Raw genomic sequence first — 24,991 nt, forward strand, 5'->3', positions numbered from 1 at the left:
TAAATTCATCATACATATATCCTATCTAAAAAGTATAATAAAAAGTTCATGACAGGTTCAGTTTTTTTTCTAGCCAATAATATTTGTTCACCTACATTTTGAGGGGCACCAGCATTCTGAGGGGCCCCTACCTGTATATGTGCCGCATCATTTATAACTCACAGAGCAGAAGCTTACATTTCTAAGAAGTGAGTTGTATATGTGCAGCATCATTTATAACTCACAGAGCAGAAGCTTACATTTCTAAGAAGTGAGTTGTATATGTGCCGCATCATTTATAACTCACAGAGCAGAAGCTTACATTTCTAAGAAGTGAGTTGTATGTGTGCAGCATCATTTATAACTCACAGAGCAGAAGCTTTTATTTCTAAGAAGTGAGTTGTATATGTGCAGCATCATTTATAACTCACAGAGCAGAAGCTTACATTTTTCAGAAGTGAGTTGTATATGTGCAGCATCATTTATAACTCACAGAGCAGAAGCTTACATTTCTAAGAAGTGAGTTGTATATGTGCAGCATCATTTATAACTCACAGAGCAGAAGCTTACATTTCTCAGAAGTGAGTTGTATATGTGCAGAATCATATATAACTCACAGAGCAGAAGCTTACATTTTTCAGAAGTGAGTTGTATATATGCAGCATCATTTATAACTCACAGAGCAGAAGCTTACATTCTCAGAAGTGAGTTGTATATGTGCAGCATCATTTATAACTCACAGAGCAGAAGCTTACATTTCTAAGAAGTGAGTTGTATATGTGCAGCATCATTTATAACTCACAGAGCAGAAGCTTACATTCTCAGAAGTGAGTTGTATATGTGCAGAATCATATATAACTCACAGGGCAGCTTACATTTCTCAGAAATGAGTTCAATCAATCAAATAACTTATATAGCGCCTAATATCCAAAGTACAAAACAATGTTCAGTGAGTGGCGCTCAGTCAATTAGACAATGCTCTTTGAGAGTTATATATGTTCAGAATCTAGGTTAATGCCTCGGAAGAAAGGAAAGTTAAAAGAAACTAAGAAAACATAATCAAGGAATGATTTTGTCAACTTCAATGCAGCTAATGTAATAGGCTATATTACCTCCTTCCTGCTTTGGGTACATTTATGAGAATTGTTGGAATGCTTCATATTTTGAAGCAATTTGTGACTGAAATTTGAGGCAGAATGCTCTGGAAAACATGATCTTTGCAGTGCCTAGTTAGAGCTTTATTTGGCAATTGATGTTGGCAATATTGCAAAAATTTATAATCACTCAATTGTACATGGAACAGACTTACGTTGTCAATAATGCTTAATTGGAAGGTTTATTTACAAGTTCAATACACCAATGTCTTTCTTTGCATTTTGACAGCATCCAGATGCAGACTCTTTGTACCTAGAAAAGATAGATATCGGGGAGGAGGAACCAAGAACGGTCATCAGTGGTCTAGCAGGAACTGTCCCCCTGGAGGAGATGAGAGACAGGATGGTAGTGATGTTGTGTAACTTAAAACCACAGAAGATGAGAGGCATTGAATCACAGGCAATGGTTATGTGCGCCTGTATGTAAGTATTTAAAACAACAGACTTGTGGCATTTGCTGCATGAATTCTCTTGAAATCAGAAATAAATTTACTTTATTATATTTATGTCATGAGCAAATGTTTGAGATTTTGAGAAAGTCTATTCTTCTTTTGTAAACCAACCTTCAACACATACACTTACATTCCCCATGAAAATTGGTTAAGTTAAATCATAAAGCAATTTGTAAGGGTTAAAGGATTTTCTAATAGCTTGCTTATCATATGGATTTGACTGCTTGAGTAAACCTTTGGTCTAGAAGCATCCCAAAAGATTTCAACACATTAACATTTTTCATTTCAGAGAAGAGCTTAAACTGATAGAGCCCCTCTCTCCCCCGGAAGGGAGCAGTCCAGGGGAGAGAATCTTCGTAGAGGGTTACGAAGGTAAAGACCCCGACGAGGAGTTGAAGCCCAAGAAAAAGGTCTTTGAGAAGATACAGGTAAGAAGAAAGTAAACTAGTAAGGCGTGAAATAAATGGTAAACAATTCAAATTTCATTTTATAAGTGAAGTTATTTAATTACATATGCTTTGGTGAAAGAATTGAGAGGGTGCAAAAGGTATACAAACAAGGAAGATAAGACCCAACTTAATGTTTTATGTTCACATTTTTAATTTACAAATGTACATGAAAATAATACAAACTACAATATCATACAACAATACATAAACTTGATAAAATTCACTTTGATGTTAGACCTGTCAGGCATGGATATAAAATATAAATAAATTCTGGAACAAAGAAAAAGAATATCTTAAACCTGCATAATACCAGTTAACACTTCAAAGAAGAACGTATGTAAGAATACACGTTACGATATGAAAAAAAAATTGAAGAAAATTCAATGGCAACTGATTATATGATAAAACTTTCAAAATTGGAAAATTCTATTTTCTATATTTTTTTCCTCCTTTTTCAGGTGGATTTGAAAACTTCTCAAGATTGTGTGGCTATGTGGAAAGACTCTCCATTAAAAACCAAACTAGGCTTTGTGAAGTCTGCAAGTTTGAAGGGAGCTGCTATACGTTGAACTTGGCAATGCATAGGACATTTTACTTAAAGGGAAGCTATGGTTGTTCAGAGACTTTGCCATTGGTACATGCTTGATTTCTGGATCAGCGATAAATCTTAGGTGAACATGGATTAGGAGTTTTCACCGAGGCAATAGGAGATGTAATCTCCACTTATTAATAATATGAGCATACTTAGTTATGAATGTCCAATAGTAAAATCTCTTTGGATATTGCAGGCTGATCCTGCCTTCGTGGAGACATAGAAAGATCAAGAAAAATAAAATGCTTTTCATCATCTTCAGATCAGATGATTTTTCCAAAAGTGTTGATGCCCTAGTGTCCCTGGAAAAGCTTTCTACAATAGTCTTGGAGAGATGGAGACTTTACGATCTTGAGTTTCATTTAAGTTTTCAGTTGCTAACTGTGGACCATCTATTCCTGCTATGGGAATTTCTTAAAGGTTAACAGTCCAACTTTTGAGAGTGAACTATAACAGGGTTATGACGGTGCTTGTTTTGTCTCATTTTATTTTCTAGAAGGTAGAGGGTGGGAAAAACAGGGCTTCAATGATTGATTGTTCTGTTTTCCTAGAAACAAGTTCTTTAACGTAAAGTAAGTCATAAGAATTTATATAAGTTAGTTAAAAAGATAGCAAGAGGTGACTGGGTAGAAACATGTACAGATATGCCACAAGTTCCTGGTGTAGAATATACACTATTTTGGAAAAGACAATCCCCAGCAATAGCGGGGCAATATTTCGTTTAGTTCATTCAAGTATACGGTAAAATAAATCAACAAAAGCTGCTCAACAGGCAGAATTTAATGGTTTGGAGGTAGCAATTCCAGTTACAATGACTTCTTGAATGGGGTATGACTAATCTGAATAAATCAAATATTGTATGGCACACTGCTATGGCGTATTGAATAGCATACTGCAATACAATATTGGATTACGTATATCCAATTTTACTTGGTCATACAAAGTATGAAGATGTCAAGTTTGAGGGATAAATAAATTTCCTACATATATATACACCAGTTGCTCTCTCATCTCTGTCCTCGTGATTCTTACCTATACTACCATACTTGGAGAGGTTTTAAAACTATTTCGTTTGATGACAAAAGACTTAAACATAATCCGATGGAAGACGTTTGTTTACTTTAATATGACATTAAGGCACATCATTTAACTCTATAATATTAAAGAAGCACACACAACCGTCATCTTTACCATATATGACATGGGTTCTTGTCATGAGAATTCTGTTTGAATAATTCCTCGAAACAGCTAAAGAAACATCTTGCTCCATTCTAGAAACATCTTGTCAGGGAGTTTTTCTTTTGTATCATGTGTGACATTTATCTGCCACTAGCTGGTGAAATATCTACCTTACCCTTTGTTCATAATTCATATATGCATTGTTGATATTAATCAGTGTTGTTGCTGAAAGCTAATATTTTACCACCAACTAAAAGGAAGTAAAATCGAAGGGAATAAACAATCTGAGAAAAATTAACTATATGACATCAACTTTTATACTTCTGTACTAAGGATCTTTTATACTAAGGATCTTGTCTTTGAAGAAACACAAAAGTATTCCTTGGTATTCTGGGAGGTGGGTGAGAAGTTCTATAACTGCCTACTTTCCATTAGTAAAGGTCACTTTCCATTAGTCAAGGTCATATTTGAAATCTATCTTAATGGTAACTGGTAGAAATGTATTTGACTTGTCTTCGTGGAAAGCGTTCACAAATTAAAGTCATTGTCAAAAGCTCCATGTTCATAACAGAATGTCATCATCAGGACCTTTAAACATTCATCAATTTGAAAATTGTCAAGTCCTGAGATGAACGAGTAGCACCGGTATTGACATTTTGCTGTATAGAAACAACTACACTTGTTACATGTTCTATAATGTTACACTAACAAACACACTCAGAGTAATAGTATTAGTGCATTAGGTATGAAGATGACCATAGGTGGAATACACATGCCCAAGCTATTAACAAACTATTAAGATCTATGAAATTACTGCCTTGAAATTCTTTGAGACTCTAAACTTTAAAGGATAATTTTCTTGGTATTCGAACCAGATTCTTTCATAGCCAGACAAGAAGAAGGGTTGCCCCATAGCAATTGCCACAAAAGTGTATATTTCACATTTTCCACTACGTTTTGTAATGAATCCAATGTACCTTATGGGAAGAACTAAATGTGACACAACAAATCGTCCAATCACTCTCTCTTCATAACTGCAACATGCAAAATTAACTAAAACCTGAAGTCGGCCACTCCACAAATTACATTGGTTAATATTCCCTTCTGCAGCAGTAAATAATGTCAAATTTTGATAAATCTTTAATTTAAGCACAACCAAATCTCTGACTCCACCCCACCCACTTGCCACACTAACTCCACACCACCTCCTTGCAACTACTACTAAATATTCTATAGCACCAACTGTAGCCACCACCACAGAAACCAAATGCATAACAAGACTGGTGCTCAGAGAACTGTATCAGATCCAGCATTCATTCAGTGGACATCTACACATACTTCAAGCGGGCAACAAGCTTGCGAAGATCCAAATCTGTTTGAAGGATTTCCATATCACTCTTGCTAGTGGGAGACTGAGGAGAAAAGAGCATTGTTTTCTCATTAGAGATGCATGTTGGTATAAAATGTATAAGATTTCGCTGTTCATTCCATTTAAAAAAAAAAGTCTAGCTTTCTTTCTGTCAAATCCAGCAACTTTCTCCATAACATAAACTGAAGGTTTAAATTCTGATAAGCGCAAATGTAAGAAACTAATTGATTGCAATTGAGAACACTTGTCCATAATATGACAATACTGAACCTGCAGCAGCATATATAACTCTTGCATTCACAAACTAAAGAACTGATCAACCACTCCAGGAATCCTCACCACATATCCAAATGGCCAAACTAACACAAGTTTATATTACACAACAGTGTGCGGAGGTGTTATTCAATGTACAGCGATTAAACTGCATTATCTTTTGATGAATAGTACAGTGAGGCTGATCGCCTGTGTACTGAAATTTGTCGTTCAAGAAAAATCATCTTATCCGTCAAGCATACATCAATTTTAACCAATAATTGTTTCATTTGTTGTTTGCTTTCATTTTCTCTCCAGTGCTTTGAGCTGGTGGATATGCGCGTGTTATAAATCACCATTATTATTATTAGAATGAATGGTAGTAGCCAGAGATTTTACTGTAACTACAAAATCAACAATTTTACTGCAAACTAAATGTCAGGTATATCAGAAGTGCTGACTTCAGATAAGATGTTTTGGAGAGAGTTTGGCTAAAAAGTCATGTGGGCAGCTTCCTGGAACAAAGACGAACTTTGACCTCGACTAAATCCACTGCAATTTTGTACACTTCTCAGATGATCCAACACACAAAGTAAAATGTTCATCCTTGAGTTATCATGTATAAAACAATTTCAATGTTTGATCTTTCCTGACCAAAATTGACCTGTGAACTCTATTGAACAATTTACAAAGGTTTTATTCAGCATAATAAAAAAAACACAAGTTCCTGTTAGGAGTTACATCAGTTACAAGATTTTTCCTTTTTGACCTCTGCTGACTTAAATATGACCCATACCAAACAACAAAGGCTTCTTGAAGTCTTAACACTGGATCAAAGTGAGGTACCATCAATACAACAAATGGTCACAAATACACTTTCACACAGAGACATAACATGACTACAAAGGTCCCTTTCCTGATAGACAAATGAATATGTGAAGTTAATGAAAAGCTTACCTGTTGGGAAGATGACTCCTTGGGTTTGGTTTTCCTCTTTGCAGAAGGCCAGGGCCTAATCTCCTCTGTTTCTTGACGACTCCTCTTGACACCCCTCTCAGAAGTATGGTGACCGGTTCTTTTTCTACCAATGATGCTCGAGACTGGAGGAATGACACCTTGTACTGATCCAATCTCTGTATTCCTATCACTCTGTCTCTCGTTCTGCATGCTGGAATGGGTTCTCGCACTCTTTAGATGCCCCTTTGAAGTCTGATGTTTGGTAATGCCTTTTAATGATGGTTCCATTTTATTTTGATGAAGCCTGTAATCTGGTGACATCTGATATGATTCCTCTTCTCTGCTGTTTCTTCTTCTTCCATCACCGTCCCTGATTTCTTGAGATTCGTCACAACTGGATCGGTTCCTGCTGTGTTCATTGGACCTGGAATGCCGATGCCTCTGATCGTGTGTAAATCTCTCGCCATGTGATTGCTTTCGATCTGATCTTTCCCTTCCTGAGGGTTCTGAATAAGTTGATGCCTTTGGTTGTGAATGGTGATGCCCTTGATCTGCCTGTGATGATTGATGTATTAAATCATGTCTATCGTATCGAACACTTTCAACTTTGTCACTTGTCAAGTGTCTTACATGTCTGCTGTCCGTCTCTTCCAAAGAGCTACGATTGGAATAAATGTTTCCTTCATTCCTTGGTCTTTCCTCCCTCCCTCTCACTCTATGATTCCTTCCAGGAGTATAATGCCTTTCTGATGGTAGAGAATGTTTCCTATCAAATTTATAGTTGGAATTGTAATCTTGTGGAGGAGATGCGGTGGTTTGATGCCAGTTGTCTGACCTGGCATGTTCTCTCTGGAAATTTGTACCTTCTCTTGAACCTGTAATATTTTCCTGGTGTGACTGAATCTTTGAATTTCTTAAGGCACCATCAAATTTATTTCTTGGCAAAACATTACCACTCTCACTGTCTGATGAGTTCCCCCCAGACATGGTTTCATCTCTTCTTGGTTTGGTTGGATAACTTTTCATGCCTTCATCTTCATCTGATGCATTCTCCACCATCTGACCATGATCCAGAGAATGTCCTCCTGAATCTTGATAACTCTCATCTGATAAGTAAGCCCAATTATTATTTTCACTTCCTTTGTAAAGCAGTTTCTCCCTTTGTAAATGATGCCTATCATTCCCTATATGCTTCCTGGCCTCTTGGTATCCCCCTTCCATTGAGAATCTTCCAGAGTCTTGAGGAATCATGCTACCTCTGAGGTCATCTTCATCGTATGAATATCTTCTCCTAGGAGTGCGATGTCCCTCATCCAATGACTGCCTCTTCCTCGATGAATCTCTTCGATGCCTCACATTCTCTCCTGGATTCGTAACAGATTCGTGAACATTGTTCCTTCTCACCTGTAACTGATCTTCACCAGTCCAGTGTTCCTTTCTTGTTAGTAGCCTTTCTCTCGATGACTGCATGTTAGGGATATCCAACTTATGAGGGTAATCTAAACGAGGAGATTCAGCCTGTTGTTCTAAGGAATGCCTCTTGGAAGTCTTCAACATATGCTCACCAGTTTGGACTTCTTTATAATCTTGTCCTTCCTTGGGCTGAGAGCTTTGTCCATTATTCCAAGAAACATCTGACTGGTTATTACTCTTCCTTGGGTTGGCCTTTCCATGAGTATTTGACATCATCAACCTTTCAGCAGATGATTGACTAGCATAATTCTGTTTCTTGTAATGGACTCCTCGAGTTCTACTGCAAGAATCTTCAGCCATGGTGTGTATGGGAGAAATACGTGTCACAGAGATGGGACTCGACATACTCGATTCTGACAAAGGTCTGTCCTCTCTACCACTTTCATCTGAATTTCCACAAGTATTGGACTCCCTCCTTCTTTCTTCCTTTTCTTCATCCCAACTGAGATTCAAAGGATCTTTCTCCATCCTAGAAATCGGCCAAGGTTCTCTGTCGGACGTATGATGTCCATATCTACCGGAATCCTCAACATGATGCCTCGTATCTTCATAATCCTTATCCATAAAGTCCACTTCAGCTTGCGCCTGCTCACTAGTGAATGTTGGACTTTGATGTGAACTAAGCTGAGACGTGGAAGCTTTTGAAAAACTTTGGAAGCCACGGCGATTATTGTACTCAGGTTGCTCTTCTTCCAATCTTCTCCTGTCTCTGGACTTTGATCTCACATTTCTGACATTCCTTGTAGAGTCGGTGACATTGGAAGATATTAACCTGTGATCTTGGGTGGTTTCATAGTAATCCTTGCCATCGTGCACATATTTTTGCCTGACATCTTTTCTCCCAGAGTTGAATTTACCTCTTGTGGGAATGTCTACATCTTCTTGGGATCTATTTCTTGTCTCCTCCATCATCCTATCACTTTGCAAACCTCTACTCTCTTGTACCGTCCTTTCGTCACTTTGGTGGTCATTCTGATTCTCTTTGACACTTGCTGGATTTAACCTTTGAATGACATCTTCCTGACTAACATTACCTTCCTCCAGTCCACCAACACTCTCATTATTGTTGTTCTTTCTTCTCATGGAAATCTGCTTCTTTCTTTCTTTCTCAGAGGTAGTTTTCATCGTTTCTCTGCTTCTATCTTTGTCATCTTTACCAGACTGTGACTTTTTGCAAGTTTCAGAGTTACTCCCATCTATCCTAGATGCATCTTGCTGAATTCCTTCCTCTCTTGTACCAGATCCTTTTCTGAGATCTGAACCTGTGGGACGACTGTCTTCCTTCCCTCTGTATCGATTGCCTTGCTTGATGGAATTGGGTGGTGGCATTTCTTGGCCTCCTGGACCTTTGTCAACCATCTCCCTATTGGTTCCCTGAGGCACTCTACTCCCATACTTCAATTTTCTTTCTTGGTCATCCTGATTACTAGTAGCTGCATTAGACTTCCTTCTGGAAATGATATGATCACCACATTGTCCTTTCTTCTCTGCAGATGTTCTGATTTCAACATCGTTCTCCCCTCCATTCTTGCCACGTTGCTCTTGGTGGTTCTCTTTTAAGCGAGTTCTCATCCGCCTCTCCAACTTTTGTTGTTTTTCTTTGTCCATGACATAATGAAGTTTCCTCTTCTGGGATTGGAGATCTTTTTCCCCATTTCCCTCCTTATTGCACTTTTGAGACCCCTGATCACTTTCCGTAGAAACTCCAACCTCACTTTCATTTACAGAACTTGAAGTATGATCTTGTCTGTAGGCATCACCTCTCCTTTCCTCCTGGTTGGTACTCTCCCTGCCTTGAGAATCTCTCTCTTTCAAAAGGCCTCTCTCGCCACTTACTCTCTCTTTCTCATTAGAGTTGAAACTATTTGGAAGGGATTCAAGACTGGACTTGTCCCCATTTGGATGTTGCTGTTGTGTATGCGAGGAGTCAGACCCTTTTTGCCTTGTCTTTCTCACATCAGCTTCATTTGGTCTTTTATGGTTTGGTTGATTCCCTCCAACATTTTCTACATGACAATCCCTTGACATTTCACCTTCATCAGTGAAGACTTTCCGGACACACTTGTTACCTTTGGCATACCTAGTTTGTGATTGTAATGCAGCATTCTTCCATGGACTCACTTTCTCTTTCACATTCCTATCCTCGACATTTACCTGGTACTCGGAACCAGCAAATCTTTTCAGTTTGTCTGCAATGACCTTTTCAAGCGGTGAATATTTCTTTGCCTCCTTTAATGTACTCTTTACACCATCCTTTGGTATATCCTTCTGAGGGGTCATCGTGATAGCTTTGAAAATAAAATCAATGTCCTGGGTGGATGCATCTAGGAGGGATCTCTCCAATTCCTCATTCATTAGCGTAGTAACTCCTTGTTGATCTAAATTCAAGTGGTTACCTGCAGCATTACTTTTAACATTTACAGTTGCTACTGATTCGGGAGCCATACTGACTGATTTTGAAAAAGTCCTAGTTTCAGAAGATTCACTGATGGCTTTTGACAAAGGAGGGACTTGTGAGGTGGTTGACTTAACTTGAACATCGCTGGTAGATGTCATAGCTTCCATGACCTGTAGCTGTTTTACTTCATGAAGATTGGCCCGATTTGATTGTATTACAACAGGCTCACCTGGTCCTTGCTGCTGTGCTATTGTATTTGTGTTTGTATTCTGGACAACACCCAATGAAAGCAAACTATCAGCTGCTTGTAACATAATGACCTGTGAGTTATTGGCCCAGTCCATCGGTCCATCGGACACAATCGCTTGTATGTTCCCGTTCTCTGAATTCCCAGCTAAACAATTGATAATGCTTATGTGTCCTGAGCTGTTGTCAACAGCACTAACACCTTGTAAAACTGTCGATTGTCTCACCATGGGTGGCAGCGTCGTGCATTGTGATCCTGCTATACTGTAACTGTTCTTTAGAAGTAATTGCTGCTGGCTGGAAGTAAGAGCAAAACTGGCTGGGTTTGTGGCTAGAGCAGTTGCGATTTGAATGTACTGTGGTGGTGGTGTAGCAGCAGCTTGACTGTTATTTAAATATAAGGCTGTAGTGCCAGTCACATTTGTCTTACTAGCAGTGTCTGTGGAAGTAGTTCCATGGGAAGATTCTGAACTCATAACTGAGGAAACGATTCCATCACTACTGGTGTCTGTCGAGACCTTGTCGCCAGTCTGTTTGCTGGCAATGTTCTTACTCAAATCTGCTTTACTTTGTTGAGAATGATGTAAGTTTCCATTACCTCCGTCATTACTGGAGACTTTTTCGGGAGGCTGGAGATTAAGAAGCTCTTCCTTTCTGACAGATTCAAGCTGGATCACACCGATTGGTTTACCAGCCGGTGTTAACACGGTCACCTTACCGTTGGAACTTTTGCTCTGTGTGGTTGTAATCTCTGAGTTCTGCCTGGTGGATAACACTGAAGATGTGGTGCTTGTCAACGTTGCCACTGTCATACATTCAGCAAGTAATTTAGATTTTGTGGAGAGCACGTTACTCGTCTCAAAGGGGTCAGGAAGGCATTCAGTGAGAGGTGATGCTGTTGACACGGTTACATTCAGAGCAACTGGACTAAGTCCATTTAATCCACCTCCTGATATGTGGTCAGGCATTGAAGCTAACAACTTCTTAGCATATTCATTTGCAGCCTGGAGGCCACAATCAGTGGTCATCATATGAGGTTCTGAGGATGGAGTCCTCGGGGTAATGTTGCACTGTTCATCCTCATCCTCATCCTCATCATCGACGGTTGAGTTAGGAGAGTTAGCTGAGGTCTGCTGTTTCTTGGCTTCTAGACGCTGGCTGCGTCTCGTACCTTGCGATTCTAATATGAAAAAGAAAGACAAAATAAAATAAAACTGTTAGCAAACTGCTTATCCACTAGAGAGCCTGTCTAATAGAATGTGTAAAAGTAAGTTGGCCTGACGTTTCGATCCTAGCAGGATCTTCTTCAGAGGCTGTCACTTGTCATTTAGCCTCTGAAGAAGATCCTGCAAGGATCGAAACATCAGGCCAACTTTAATACTTTTACACATGAAAAAGAAAGATTAGAAGTTTTAAATGCGAGAAACTTACTGTAGACCTAGCATTTTAATGGAAACACTGTGTCTTTCAATTAGTCTATAAAGTCCGATTCAAGATATGATTTGCTGTCTGATTCAATGTAACACGAACGTGTGACAGTGCTTACCAGAATGTGAACAAGTACAGTGAACTGACATATTGAAGCGCAAGGTGACTGACTAGTTCAAAGTTCCACTACTAGTGCAGTTTAATCAAATGAAAAATATGATTTAGAAAACACAAGTAGAGTTGCATAAAACAGTTCTTTCACTTGAAATTTCAGATTTCTTCAAAAAATAGAATCAAACTAGTATATATATTACACATGATCAAATTATGGTACTACCATGTTACTAAAACTCATTCATAGGAACAACTTGTCCAGTTTCATAGAATTAGAAAGGACAAATATGACAGCACCACTCATCAGTGGAGAGCCCCATTGACATATCATATATGATCCGACCAAACATCTTATCAGACGAACTAACACCAGTGTTGGTTCCCAAACAAACATCCAAAATGAGTGAACAGTTTGCTGAATGCAAAGGCACACTGTAATGATGGCTCTAATGGTCATATGGTCACCGGATAATGCATGGTCTAACAGGCAAAAGGCCTCCCACCCTCATGGGCTCATTGTAACAGGTGCAAATCTCTATAACAGAGGCATATGTTCACCCTGGACTGATCCCTCTAATGGATATATCATCTAGTCTTATGTGATGTACACCATATTTCTAAAAGCTTACTGAATTCATAATATATAACATTATCCTACCTTTGTTTCGTTCCCTCCTTCTCCTTGATTTTTTTCCATCTTTCCCTCCATCACCGTCTGTTTTCTTCAAAACTACAAAACATGAGTTTGACCTTTGACCTTTGCCATTCTCTTCTCCTTCCACTGCTTCCTGCTCTGCGTTATGCATATTCATATTGTGATCTGCATTTGAGGTAGGTTCAGAGTCTTCTTGTCCATTACCGGACGAGTTGTGTGATTTTTCACGAATGTCTTCACTTTGATGATCTGTAAGGGAATCTATGCCCATCGGCGTATTAACTTTGCATTTTGTTGTTTCACCTTCATCACACACAGCAGCAGGGGTGCGCTGTTGAGTGTCCCCGGAACTCATTGCTTTCATTCTCTCATTTTCACTGGAAGAATTATCCACCATCACCACATCCTCTGACTGAGGTAAAGAAGAATGACTTTCAGCATCTGATTCAACAACTTCTGTGACAGCCATTTCATCTTCATTAACATCCATTGTTTCATCCTCCTCTGCTTCATCGTTAATATGCTGTGAAGTCCTTTTCTTGGGATTTGTCCTTACATCATCAACATTTAATGCCTCATTTCTCCCTTCTCCATTAATAGCACCTCCTTTCTCAGCTAAATTGTCGCTCGGAATTTCAGAAGCCGTTTCATAGCTTTGATTTTCACCCTCCTTCTCTGCCACTCCCACGTCCTGGCTTCTTTTTATACCTTCATCTCTTGAGTTTGATGTGAACAAATCTCTTACGACTATGTGAGAGATTTCACTATTTACTCTCCTGTCCAAAACTTCAATACTTTCTCTCTCCTGGGAGTTCTTCGTTTGCAATGCCCTTTCCTTCTCCTCCTGCATAAATTTTGCCCTATCCAAATTGAACAGGGAAAAGAGTGAATCGAATGCAGGATCCGAACATGTCATCTCAATGGCTTCATCTACCGCCCTCTTGTCAACTGCTGATTTCTCCTGAGCAATCATCCGTGCTGAAGATTGACCAGATGTATTCTGTGATTCCAGCCTCCCAGACACAGACTCTCTGTAGACATAAACCAGAAAACAAAAATGTTTAGCGGTTCCGATGCCCAAAGATATTCATAGTGTGGTGAGCCGTACATGTTATATTCATGAACTTGTTTATTTGTATTCTAGCATATTTACTTGTATTCCAGAATATTGACTTGTATTCTAGCATATTTACTTGTATTCCAGCATATTGACTTGTATGCCAGCATATTGACTTGTATTCTATCATATCTATTTGTATTCTAGTATATTAACTTGTACTCGACCTGTGGATTGGGTACTCGTACTTGCGCCTTTGAATATGGTATAGGAACTAGTGCACAGATAATTACACATGCTCTTTCTTAGAGCCTTGTACTGGTAAAATTGTTCTCATACTGAGGAAAGTTCTACTTGTACATGCACTCATGCCATTGTACTCGTACTACTATAAGTCTGTTTGACTGCCACACAGTGTCATCAAAGAAAAATGCTGGCTTCTCTATCATTAAGACACAGACTTTCTAAAGAATCTACATTACAGAACCATGTTTTACCATATATCATTTGAGATAGTACATACAGTTACACTGAATTCTGATACATACTGAACGATAGTAACATGTTCAATGACGAAACATGAACCTTGAGAAGCAGTTGCAACAAGCCTTCAACTCACAAAATTAAACTTTCTCTTACATTAGCTAGCAAAAAGCTAACCAGCCTTTGACAATTCGAGCTAGACAGTCTTTCATAACATTTTTCACATCACACATTCGTGGACTATCCAGCAGATATCACAATGTGAAAGGATAATACAGTCTACTCACGCAGCAGGTCGAACTTTGTTTATAGTGCCCGCTAATTTTTCAGAAATTGTTGCATCAGACAAGAGACTCTCCAATATCTGCGGGAACTCCACAAGTTCTTCGGGAAGGAGAGGAACGTCCAAAGAGGGCGGCAGATTTAAAGGTGTGTTGTTATCTTGGATTCTCTTTTTCCTTGGTGTTACACTGCAAAAGGAAGAAAAGAGCAAATTGTTCAAAGTCTCGGAAGAAACTTATATGGACTTATATGGAAAAATATACATATATATATGTACACAATATAAACGAGCCATGTTTTACAACTTCACATGTAATCCAATGGAATGACTGGGACACAAAAACATTCCTTACATTTTAGATAAGTACATTTGCTTGCAGTTCAAGCAGTGATCATTAACACCTTTAACACTTTGAAAACACTATCCACCATAGAAAGAATTGATACTTACATGATATTTACAGACCTCTGAATTTTGCATAAATGAAGCATTTAAATAGAATAATATTCCTGTGACTGAAGGTGATTGCTTAATGAACTTGCTTGAAACTTACTGCTTATTTGGGTTAAACCCACATTCTCATAGCACTTGGTATGGGGAAGAGACATGAATTTTTCAATGATATTTTGTGAATGCATCTGGCAACAGTAGAGTGACTGATGTCACCGTGGCAATCAAGCTGTAAATGTTTCTGATTTTTCTTCGTAATTCATGTATCCACAGAGGATGATAACATGAATTTTTTTGAATTTCTAAATATAGGGCACATTAACAGCTAATCTTTCATTCCAAACTCATCACGTTTCAAGGATGAATGGACAGGCAGATTTTAAATAGCAAAAGTAACATTTGTGAACCACAACTGCAATGATGAAATCACAGACCACCTATTGTATGCCAGTCCATGTATAAAGCTAGGCCTAGGTTGCATTACATCAACCATATCTCAAGTTAGGGACAAGATAATGAGATGGGGCTTTCAACTAACTGTGAGGAATATTTTGCTTCTTGATATTAGTGTTTAACACATTGTCTGTCATTGGACTATCCCTTTAAAGCTGTATTTTGCCTTGAGTTGTAGCCTTATCATCATACAATGTATTATTGATACATAATTGGAAATCCCTCAATCTAACTAAGAGATCTAAATGTAGCTACAAACATCTGTTTACTCCTAATTGAAGAGATATCAACTGTTCATCCGAAACAGATATTTCTTGTCAAACTTTCAAAATTTTCCTTAGTCTCCTTTTTCCTATGGTGATTTTGGTGGACTAAAGAAAAAGATTGGTTTCATGTACATTCTCTTTTCCCTTTAACAATCCATGAGTCACATGTTACCTTTTTCTCTTGGGTGATATCACAGGGTTACTACAGGTTGTAGGTTGAGTGCTTGAATGTGACAGCTGACTTCTAGTCTCTTGAGAAGCTGCAGACAAGTAATAAGCATAACACACAAGTTGACAAAACAGAAACTAGCCAAAGCTATGAGAAGAGAAAATCATGAAACTATGAGTGCATGATAGTTGATAACTGGACGCAATAAGATCTCTATCATACAATAAAGTACCAACTTTATTGTATAATGGTACAGACAATCATATGCTCAGTTAGATTGCCCAACCATGGTGTCAAATAGATGTCAAGGTTTGAAGAACTCATATCCTCTGGGAAATTTCACTACCATGGTGTCAAATGGTGTAGACACTACCATGTCAAATGGTGTGCATGGTGTAGACACTCATATCTTCTGGGACAATGCACTTCCATGGTGTCAAATGCTGGCAATGGTGTAGACACTCACTTCCTCAGTGCCATTGTACTACCATGGTGTCAAATGGTGCCACTGGTGTAGACACTCATATCTTCTGGGACATTGCACTACCATGGTGTATAAATAGTGTCAATGGTGCAGACATCACATTCTCCATTAAATTTCTGTTGATTCTGGTTTGCAAATTTTGAAATTTTGAAAAAGAACTTTGTTCAACATGGCTGCACTGCAGTGACTATGAATGGGGTGCCTTCACCTTCCTCAGTTTTTGATAAAGTGGTCAGTTGCTGAGGTACACTCCCGTCCATTGGACTGACATTAAGTGGATGTCACTGCAGCCTTAATGAATGTGTCATTTTCAGGCCTGCCTCATAAGCTTTCTAACAGTCATTGGAACTTGATATTAGCAGGGTTTACAGGTTATGGACAAGGTTTCCAATGACCTTCTGTTGCCTTCCTGAACCTTTGGTAAACTAAAAATTACAAATAGAGCATTATCGAGACTCTGTAGCTCTGCCACCACGAGCCAACAAAATTAATATAACCCGATTCCACTTTCCATCACACACACTCCTTTAACACTCACATAACAGCACATTACTGTGTTCCAACTGCAAAGAAGAATTTCTGCAAGCTCAACAAGGGTTTCTGGAGAACTGTTTATTATTTACATGATTGATTAATGTGTGAAACTGTTGGAAAGTAAACATGGTTGTATCATGTTACTAACAATATGAAACCACTAGCTAAAGTGATGAATATTTTGCTAAATATCACTGACATTTCTGACTTACAAGTGGAAGACACATTTGCTTGAGATATGTTCTGGCTGTTCATTCGTCTCCTCTGCATTTGTGTCAGACGTAGTGAGTTCAAGGTGTGGCGAGCTCTCGCTGGTTGAAGAACAAGACATGAAATGAGACTATTGAAACACTCAATATCATAAGAGAGCTTAAGTATAATTGTACTTCAACTAAAGTGGTAACAACTTTTTATTGCTAAAAATAAAAAGAATGACAACAACAACAGACTGCATAATTTACAAATGTGGGAACAAAAGCCAAACAAATGAAAGACATGGTGATAAAATAACAGATTTCGTGTGCATTTTCAACAGAGTTTACTACATTTGGTAAGAGTGTTTCAAATTTCCTCTTAGTCACACTCAGTTCATACTAAACTACTGTTGCTGATTCAAAATGGCTGACTTCAAAAATCGGCAGTAAAATCAGGCAATTAATGGTGGTTTTGTTTTTTTTTAATTTCTATAAATCTACTTTACACCTGCTTGGATAATTTCTATGAGTTAACTGGTAGGGCCTTATCATTGCCTAACATACAAAAGCCATATGAGCTGCTATCCTAGAATACAGAGCCAGTGTAAGTAGATTTTCAATGTTGTTTCCACAGTTGGGAGTAATTAGTAGGTAATTTAGCTGGATAACTACTTAACCCCACCAGCGATCAAACAACATGTTTGCATCATGGAGGTGAGTGCAAGGAGGGGAAGGGGGGTGGTAAGGTTACGTTTTGAAAATGATCCATTCACATTGCATCAGTGACCATTCACATTGCATCAGTGACATCTATCATAGATGTGTACAATTATAATACCCAAACTAAGAGTCATCACCAGAGCTTTTCCTGACTCGGGTTGAGTCCTTGACTGGAGTCACTATATTATCTTTCTTTTCGGGGGGTTAGGGTGTGGGGGGAAGGGGGTAAGGTTCACAAATATCTTTGAACCACTTCCATCTCATTACAACACAGCTGAACCTGCTAAAGCTGTCTCTCATGCACTCTCATGCATTGCTCTTACTACATGTTTTCACATTCACCAGCTCTTCCTCATCATTATCTTTACGGGTATGTCAAACATTTTCTGTGTGGATATTGTTTCGGCCTTCCAATAACATAGTGCTTTGACATGTGTAGATTGCTATGAAGCATTATTCCATTAGTTGTCCATTTCATGAAGCGGAGGATACAATCGAAGGAGGAACTGAGCAGCCACATGAACTTGCTGTGTACATGTTGCTGTGTAAATAATGCTGTAAACAGATTTGCCAGCTTCATATTTGTCACTGCCAAATAATTTCTGATTTATAGACATCTTAGTTTGACCAACTTGTCAGAAATGTTACCAGGTTTGGTCAAAACACGGCAAAATACTCAACCAAACTTGTATGGCTATATTATAGTAGTTTCCTATGGCTTAAATATAGTTTGAAATGAGTGTGTCCACCAACCATTTTGTCCTTCATTATAGCCATCTTTGTTTTGATATGGAGGATTCCCTCTTCTGTAAACAAAAAAAATACAAGAAAAGACTATTGTAAAGGATTGAAAATTGAAATTTGACGACTATGTTGCATTATTAGATTACAAACTTACTAAATTGCAACCTAGTAAGTAATACACTGTACTAAGTGAACACTTTGGCATGTACATGCTTCAGCAAGATGAGAAGAAAGACTTTCAAATAAAACTCTTCAGCTTTTCCTTTGACAGATCCATGTTTCATTCTTGCTTTATCTTATGGAACATCAAAAAACAAATTGAAAGAAACAACCATGTTAGGCTAGTATAAAATGAAAGAGCCTAACAACATGATACATTTATGTTGTAAATATTGATCCTGACTCATGGTAATGGTAATATCTGACAATGTGAAGTGATTAAACTTAGCTGGCAGTGATTATTAGAAAAGATAATAGGCTTGAAATATCAATATTAGGGTCCCTGGTTCTTTTAAAGTTACGGATCAGATGACAAGGTAATACAGTCAGGGATGTGCCCAGGATTTCTGATTTTTGAAGGTGCTCAGATGCCAATGCATGCAGTTGTGTAGCTTTTTAAGCACATACACTAGTTTTGCTAACAATTTACATTTTTTTTTTAGTGAAATATATCACGTACCTGGTAAAAGAGATTTAACAAGGGACCGATTGAGAGCCGTAAGTAATGTTTCTCGCATGTAGAACTGATGCATTATTAGTCTGTATGATTCTGGCATAGGCTAGGCCAAATTTATGTTGAATATATTGTTAGTAATGTCGGGATTTTAGATGAATATAGTGCTGGGCGGGATTCACGATATATAAGACAGTGCTGGGCGGTAATTTTTAGTGCTGGGCGGAGCCACCCAGTGCCGCCCAGCGTGGGCACATCCCTGACAGTAATTAATGGGGAGGAAATGGGGACGTAATTAATGGGGAGGTCAAAGCATAGTCAGAGATGACAGTTATATGCAACTTTTATTCACCTATCAAATTACAACTCCTTGGCTTCTCAGCAGGAGGATTCCAAAAGTGTGATTGCATAAACAATTGGTTTGGACATTCCCCAGTAGGAAACTCATATACAAAGGTTATGTGCAAAAACAGGATTTCAAACAGACTATCAGCAGATGATACCATTAAAAATTAAGCATTGTACATTTATGTTTCCCCAATTGTCACAGCTGAATAAAACATGACACCTCAAGCCACTCAATACAGCCGGGGAGACACAAATGAAATTAATCCCAACATAAGTCGGGAATGGAATGACAAAGACACAGTAGACTGCATGACTTCTTATTTCTGTTTTTAACAAAAAAGACAAAACACCTGCAGTGACTACCAATACTTTCCAGCTACGAAACATTGAACAGAAATGAAGACACAACATGTAACTTTACATTAATCTAGCGAGACCAAAATAACCCACCATGACTTTGAATCCTAACCACCACTTCTTCCAAGTTACAAGCCCAATGCTGATCCCCGTCATTAACTGCTGAAGTGCATTTAAATTTTTAGCGAGGGATTCAATGAGAAAGTAAAAAGATGCCTGATTAACTTACAAGTATTCATACTTGAGTTGGGCAACTACAGCATCAAGTTTCTTCCAAAGCTGAATAACGAATGGTGTGACCATTTTTTTTTTACCTGTATGAAAATTAAAACAGAAAAGACATTCATGATCAAAATGATAGGTACAGATTTAAACACCCATACTGTTATTTACTGAGGTCGCTGATCTCATACTCTTCAAATTAAGGAAAGTTGTTACCACTTTAGACAAATTTGCCAACTTTGCATGACTTTTGCATATTTTCCCCCTCCCCCTCTTCCTGATTTTCTCAACAACTGCTAAATGCAAACTTATAAGTATTTGCTGGCATGTGGCACTTGACAGTTTCCTTTGTCATTTTTGGGGGCAAGTTGCTAGGTTTTTAGTATTTCCTTCTACATTTGATGCCAAACGATGCAAATCTTTGAGGTCAGATATTTGTGATATACATTGACAACCGTTTTCAAAGCTTTCACAGAAATGACTGATTCTTAAATGTCAAGCAATTATTGCAGGGAATAATTTATCTGGTATTGCATCACGAAACACTCTGTAAACTGCTATATAAGTGCAAAGATGTACAGCAGTTTTTGATACAAAGCTACCATAGTATTTTGTACGGAAACGTTCTGAGCCTTCAAAATTGATATACAAAATTCAATCACTAAATTTATTTTCTGTATTTGCCAACGATAAATTTATCAATCGATCAAAAACTCAACAATCTGGTAGCTTACCTTCCTGCATGAATGTAGTATGCTCCTCTATGATAGTTTCAATATCTTTGGCCTGAGGAGGCTAAATGAAGAAATAATATAAAATCATATTTAGAGTTGGTATACTGAATCATTGGAAAAAATACTCATTCAAAAACTGGAATCACATCTCAAATGGGAAACATTGTTATTCATCTTGACTTATAGAACAAGACATCATATATGTCAACAGGTATGCTAACAGTCATGGATAACATTGAACACATTACACAACAGCTGCTGTGTCATAGTCTGAACATAAACAAGAAAATTGAACAATCTTATGGAAAAACTCATGAATGGTGCTCAGATAGCAAACAAAGAGAGCAAGATAAACCAACAAACCATTCTTTGAATGTCAAACATCTAATATGCAAATAAGTTAATGAATAAATGAAAGCCCACAAAGTCAACACTTTACTACCAAGTGACCTAGCAGATAATCCAAATTTTACTCCACATAAAACACATACAGAAATCGTACTCTGGCATGCAGTCTGAAAACAAGTAGGAAACACAAGTATAAAGTTATATACAATTTTCAATTTTACTAACAACACCGAAAAGAATACAGAACATGATACCACACAGTACGCTAACTAACAGAGCAGACGAACCACTACTACAAATAGGAAAGTATGCACAGGTGTTTGACTAAAAATATCTTGAGTACTAGTTCGAGTACAATGCTACCAGTTCACAAAATTTGCTTTCTCCAAGTAAGAGCACAAAAAGGCAATTTTTTTTAGAATGCGAGTACAGAGTAGGTTAGGTACAAGTCTGATACATGGTATAACCACTGACACAATAGTTCATAATCAGTATGTTGGCAAGTAGTTGCAAATTTATGAATGATGACAGCTACAATGCAACTGTTAAACCTCCCGCCCCCCCCAAAAAAAAAACAAAAAAAAAAATCCACAAAACAGGCTGAATTTTATTTAACCCTTACCAAAATAGGGCATGATGGATTGTCTCTGATCTCCTTCAAGTGGGGGCTCTCTTCAAGAAACTTTTGGCTGGTGCCCTGCAAGTTGTTGTCCTTTAAATATGCTAAACAGAAATAGAAAAACAATTGATCCTTTGCTCTGTAATCATGGCAAGCATATAAACAAACATTGATCTTTGATGGATGCAATAATTCAGCAGCATCATTTACCTGATTATTAACCTATGAAGACACAACAGCAGATACAGAGGATTGCAAAGTTTGCAGTCTCTGTGTACTAAGCCATAGTTCCAAATATCTACAGTCGATACTTTGATTGGTTACTAAATGTTGTGTAAAGTCAGATTGAGTTGACTCGGTTGCAAAACAGCATTATGATTTATGAACCCAAAACTGTCTACAGTCTTGAACAAAGATACATCTCATGATTATTGGCCAATTAGATTATAAATCACAGTATACCCTTGTCTAGTCTGTAGTATCAATGCTTAACATGTTGGCTGAAAGTCTCAGTGGATATGACGGTGGTCTGTAGAAAACAGCTCAAAAACTTTTTTGCCCTCTTATTTTAAACTATAATCCTAGCATTTGTACAGTTCTAGCTATATCTTTAATTCAAGAGGGTGTTTGACACAACCTTAAGTTTGGTATGTTGTAAACCCTTAAAAACCATAGCTGCCAGCCCAGGTTGTATTTTTTCATACCACTTTTAGTTTTTGAGAAACAGCTGAGGTCCATCAATTAAAGTGACTGGAATATATAGTCTAACACACAGATCATTTGGTCACGTTTTCTGATGCAACCCAAAACGTCACTGGGAAAACATACTGTATGACATTCATGGCATCTGATGACATGGGTATAATTTTTGAGGAACTTTTCAATGACGAATGGTGTTGATTGTAATCAGTTGTTCTGTTGGCTGCATGATGCTAAAAGAACAAACTTTGGTTGAGTTACCAGGATTGGTAAAACAATGGATTGACATAATTAAAACATTTAGGCTTGCACTAACGAGCAGGCATTATCACAAATTTAGCCTTAAAAGAAAATGCCATAGATTAAGCATATATTCTAATGGTGAATATCTTGAAAGGGGTATAGCTATATACTGTATGAACATTATCAGCACTCATATCTTCCTTTTTCTCAGACTATGATATTTCAAGATGAGAATACTGCCTAAAGTCAGTCTTTCAGGGAGTAAAGAATGTCTCATGCCTCAATATATTCCTTTACAGTTAAATACTACTGTTACATACCAAGAACAAGTCTTGCTACATCTGACGGGAGGAGTTTTGCCATTTTTGTCTTATTAGGCAGGATGGGAGCATCTAGTTCCATGAATCACATCCATACAACCTTCCTGCAGCTGCAACTGTGGGCAAGATGAGATGCAATTAATAAGGATATTTAACTTAAAATTGACAAAACAATCTAGTAATTAGTTATGTTGTGAAGCTATTATGATAGCCATGAACTAGGAATTTTATATTCATCATATTAGCACTGATCCAGTTCCAGTAACTTTTGAATTTTAAGTAGCAAAATTATTGAATAGCCATTGAATAACTCTTTTAAATATATGCAATTAATTGGAAACTAGCACTTAAATTAGATGTCTTTAGCAAGAGCAGATAATTTACACATTCCTTACAGGCATACTAGGGAAGCGAGAACTTGATTAGGACTTTAGAAAATTGCCCAAATGTAGCAAAAATTGGGCCTAACTTTAGAATCTGTACCATATGAATGGGAAAGCTTACTGGGGGCTAGGAATTAGGGTTAGGAAGTAGGGAATAGGGTTAGGGGTTAGTAAGTAGGGTTAGGAAGTAGAGAATTGGGTTAGGGGTTAGGATAGGGTAAGGAAATAGGGAATAGGGTTAGGAATGGTATGGATTCTAAATTAGTACCAAAAATTGTCCCCATATTTAAAGAAGAACAAAGCATTGACCCAACGTATGCATACAATTTATTGTAACTTCCTTTGCCAAGCTGTTACATTTACTGCAAATGCTTCCAAAGATAGTCTTGGCCTCAATTTGTAGCCTACCTAGGCTAGTGAAGCTGAAAGTTATGGACTGGGATTGGGTTATCTTTTAGTCACTCGCGAAAATGTAGATCTTAGTGCATTAACTAATTACTAGTCGTTGCCAATTTAGGGAAATATTTCCTTGTGAGTTAGGCCTAGGCTAGTGCACAAAATGAATCAAGACTTTCATGTGTAGCCACTATAGGCCTATCCTAAGTTAGAAATGTATGGACCCTAACTTGTATTAACTGTATCATCTTAAAAACACATGAATGAAAACAAATTTTACGCAGGCCTAGCCTAATTATGAAACTTAGGCATTCATAAATCACCATTACTGTCACCACTTAAAAGAATATATGTGCTCTACGCATTGCGAAACTACCGTAAAGGTCTAGCCTACCACTTTTAAGTAGGCTACCAATAGTAATGCTCCCAATAGTATCATCAATCATCATTCATAGTTCATACTTCATCATAGTCATTCTCACAACAATGTCGTGAAAATTAAAGGGAATTTGTAACACTAGGCCCAATTTACTATTGGATTGTACTGTTAGGATTCAAGTGGAGAAAACATTTCAAGTAAAGGGACGGGTTGTTACGAATGGTACCGTTAGCAAAAGTTAAAGAATAGTAACTGTTCAATTGAAGGGAAATGGCTTAAAGGAATCTAAAACATATAATAAGTTCGATTTTTCTCAAAATTACCTTGCAATTCGTAAGAAATTCATTGTTTTCTGTCACTACTTCAGTCGTCTCTATGTACAAACTTTGCCGCAATTGAACATGACGATTGAAGCTAGCGAGAAATATCAACTAAAACCAAAGCTGAGGTGCGTTTCGGTGTTATGGTTTTACTTGGCACGCCGTTTGCCTGTTTGGAAAAGAACGCCTTTACAATTAGTTTTCTGCGGTAAGAAACTTGTGAAGTTTATAAGACAAAAAGAAAGCTGCTACGGAGGTTTCTCGGGACGAAATGATTTCATATTCCTGGGTATCACAATTTTAAATATTCCAGTGTTTTCTTGTTCTTAAATACCACGTCGAAATTGGCCCCAAAACAGAGTTGAAGAAGAAAAAATAAAGCTTAAAAACTTTACAGGGTACAAACTATCAACAAC

At 37.8% G+C, this 24,991-nt stretch overlaps 2 protein-coding genes across 5 annotated transcripts in view; one reads left to right on the top strand and one right to left on the bottom strand.

The window, feature by feature from the left end:
- LOC139962629 (tyrosine--tRNA ligase, cytoplasmic-like) overlaps positions 1–3,619 on the top strand; it is a 33,148-nt gene extending 29,529 nt beyond the window's left edge. For all 3 annotated transcript variants that reach the window (XM_071962785.1, XM_071962784.1, XM_071962786.1), the window contains exons 13-15: positions 1,363–1,556; positions 1,875–2,013; positions 2,493–3,619. In XM_071962785.1, coding sequence (XP_071818886.1) covers positions 1,363–1,556; positions 1,875–2,013; positions 2,493–2,603 — 444 coding nt within the window. In that variant the 3' untranslated portion in view covers positions 2,604–3,619. The remainder of the gene's footprint in view (positions 1–1,362; positions 1,557–1,874; positions 2,014–2,492) is intronic.
- On the bottom strand, positions 3,127–24,688 carry LOC139962625 (uncharacterized). 2 transcript variants are annotated; one of them, XM_071962774.1, is made up of 12 exons: positions 24,579–24,688; positions 23,098–23,213; positions 21,839–21,939; positions 20,869–20,929; positions 20,142–20,226; positions 18,544–18,596; positions 17,089–17,187; positions 15,862–15,949; positions 14,525–14,707; positions 12,701–13,728; positions 6,384–11,680; positions 3,127–5,217 (listed from the first exon to the last, which is right to left on the bottom strand). In XM_071962774.1, the coding sequence occupies exons 2-12, from the start codon at positions 23,177–23,179 to the stop codon at positions 5,134–5,136; spliced, it is 7,161 nt and encodes a 2,386-aa protein (XP_071818875.1). In that variant the 5' UTR covers positions 23,180–23,213; positions 24,579–24,688; the 3' UTR covers positions 3,127–5,133. The 2 variants fall into 2 exon arrangements, with proteins under 2 accessions (XP_071818875.1, XP_071818876.1); XM_071962775.1 differs by having other exon boundaries at positions 20,142–20,221; positions 20,865–20,929.
- Positions 24,689–24,991: the final 303 nt, after the last annotated feature.

Source organism: Apostichopus japonicus, chromosome 21 (assembly GCF_037975245.1).
Source record: "Apostichopus japonicus isolate 1M-3 chromosome 21, ASM3797524v1, whole genome shotgun sequence".
NCBI classification, from domain to species: domain Eukaryota; kingdom Metazoa; phylum Echinodermata; class Holothuroidea; order Aspidochirotida; family Stichopodidae; genus Apostichopus; species Apostichopus japonicus.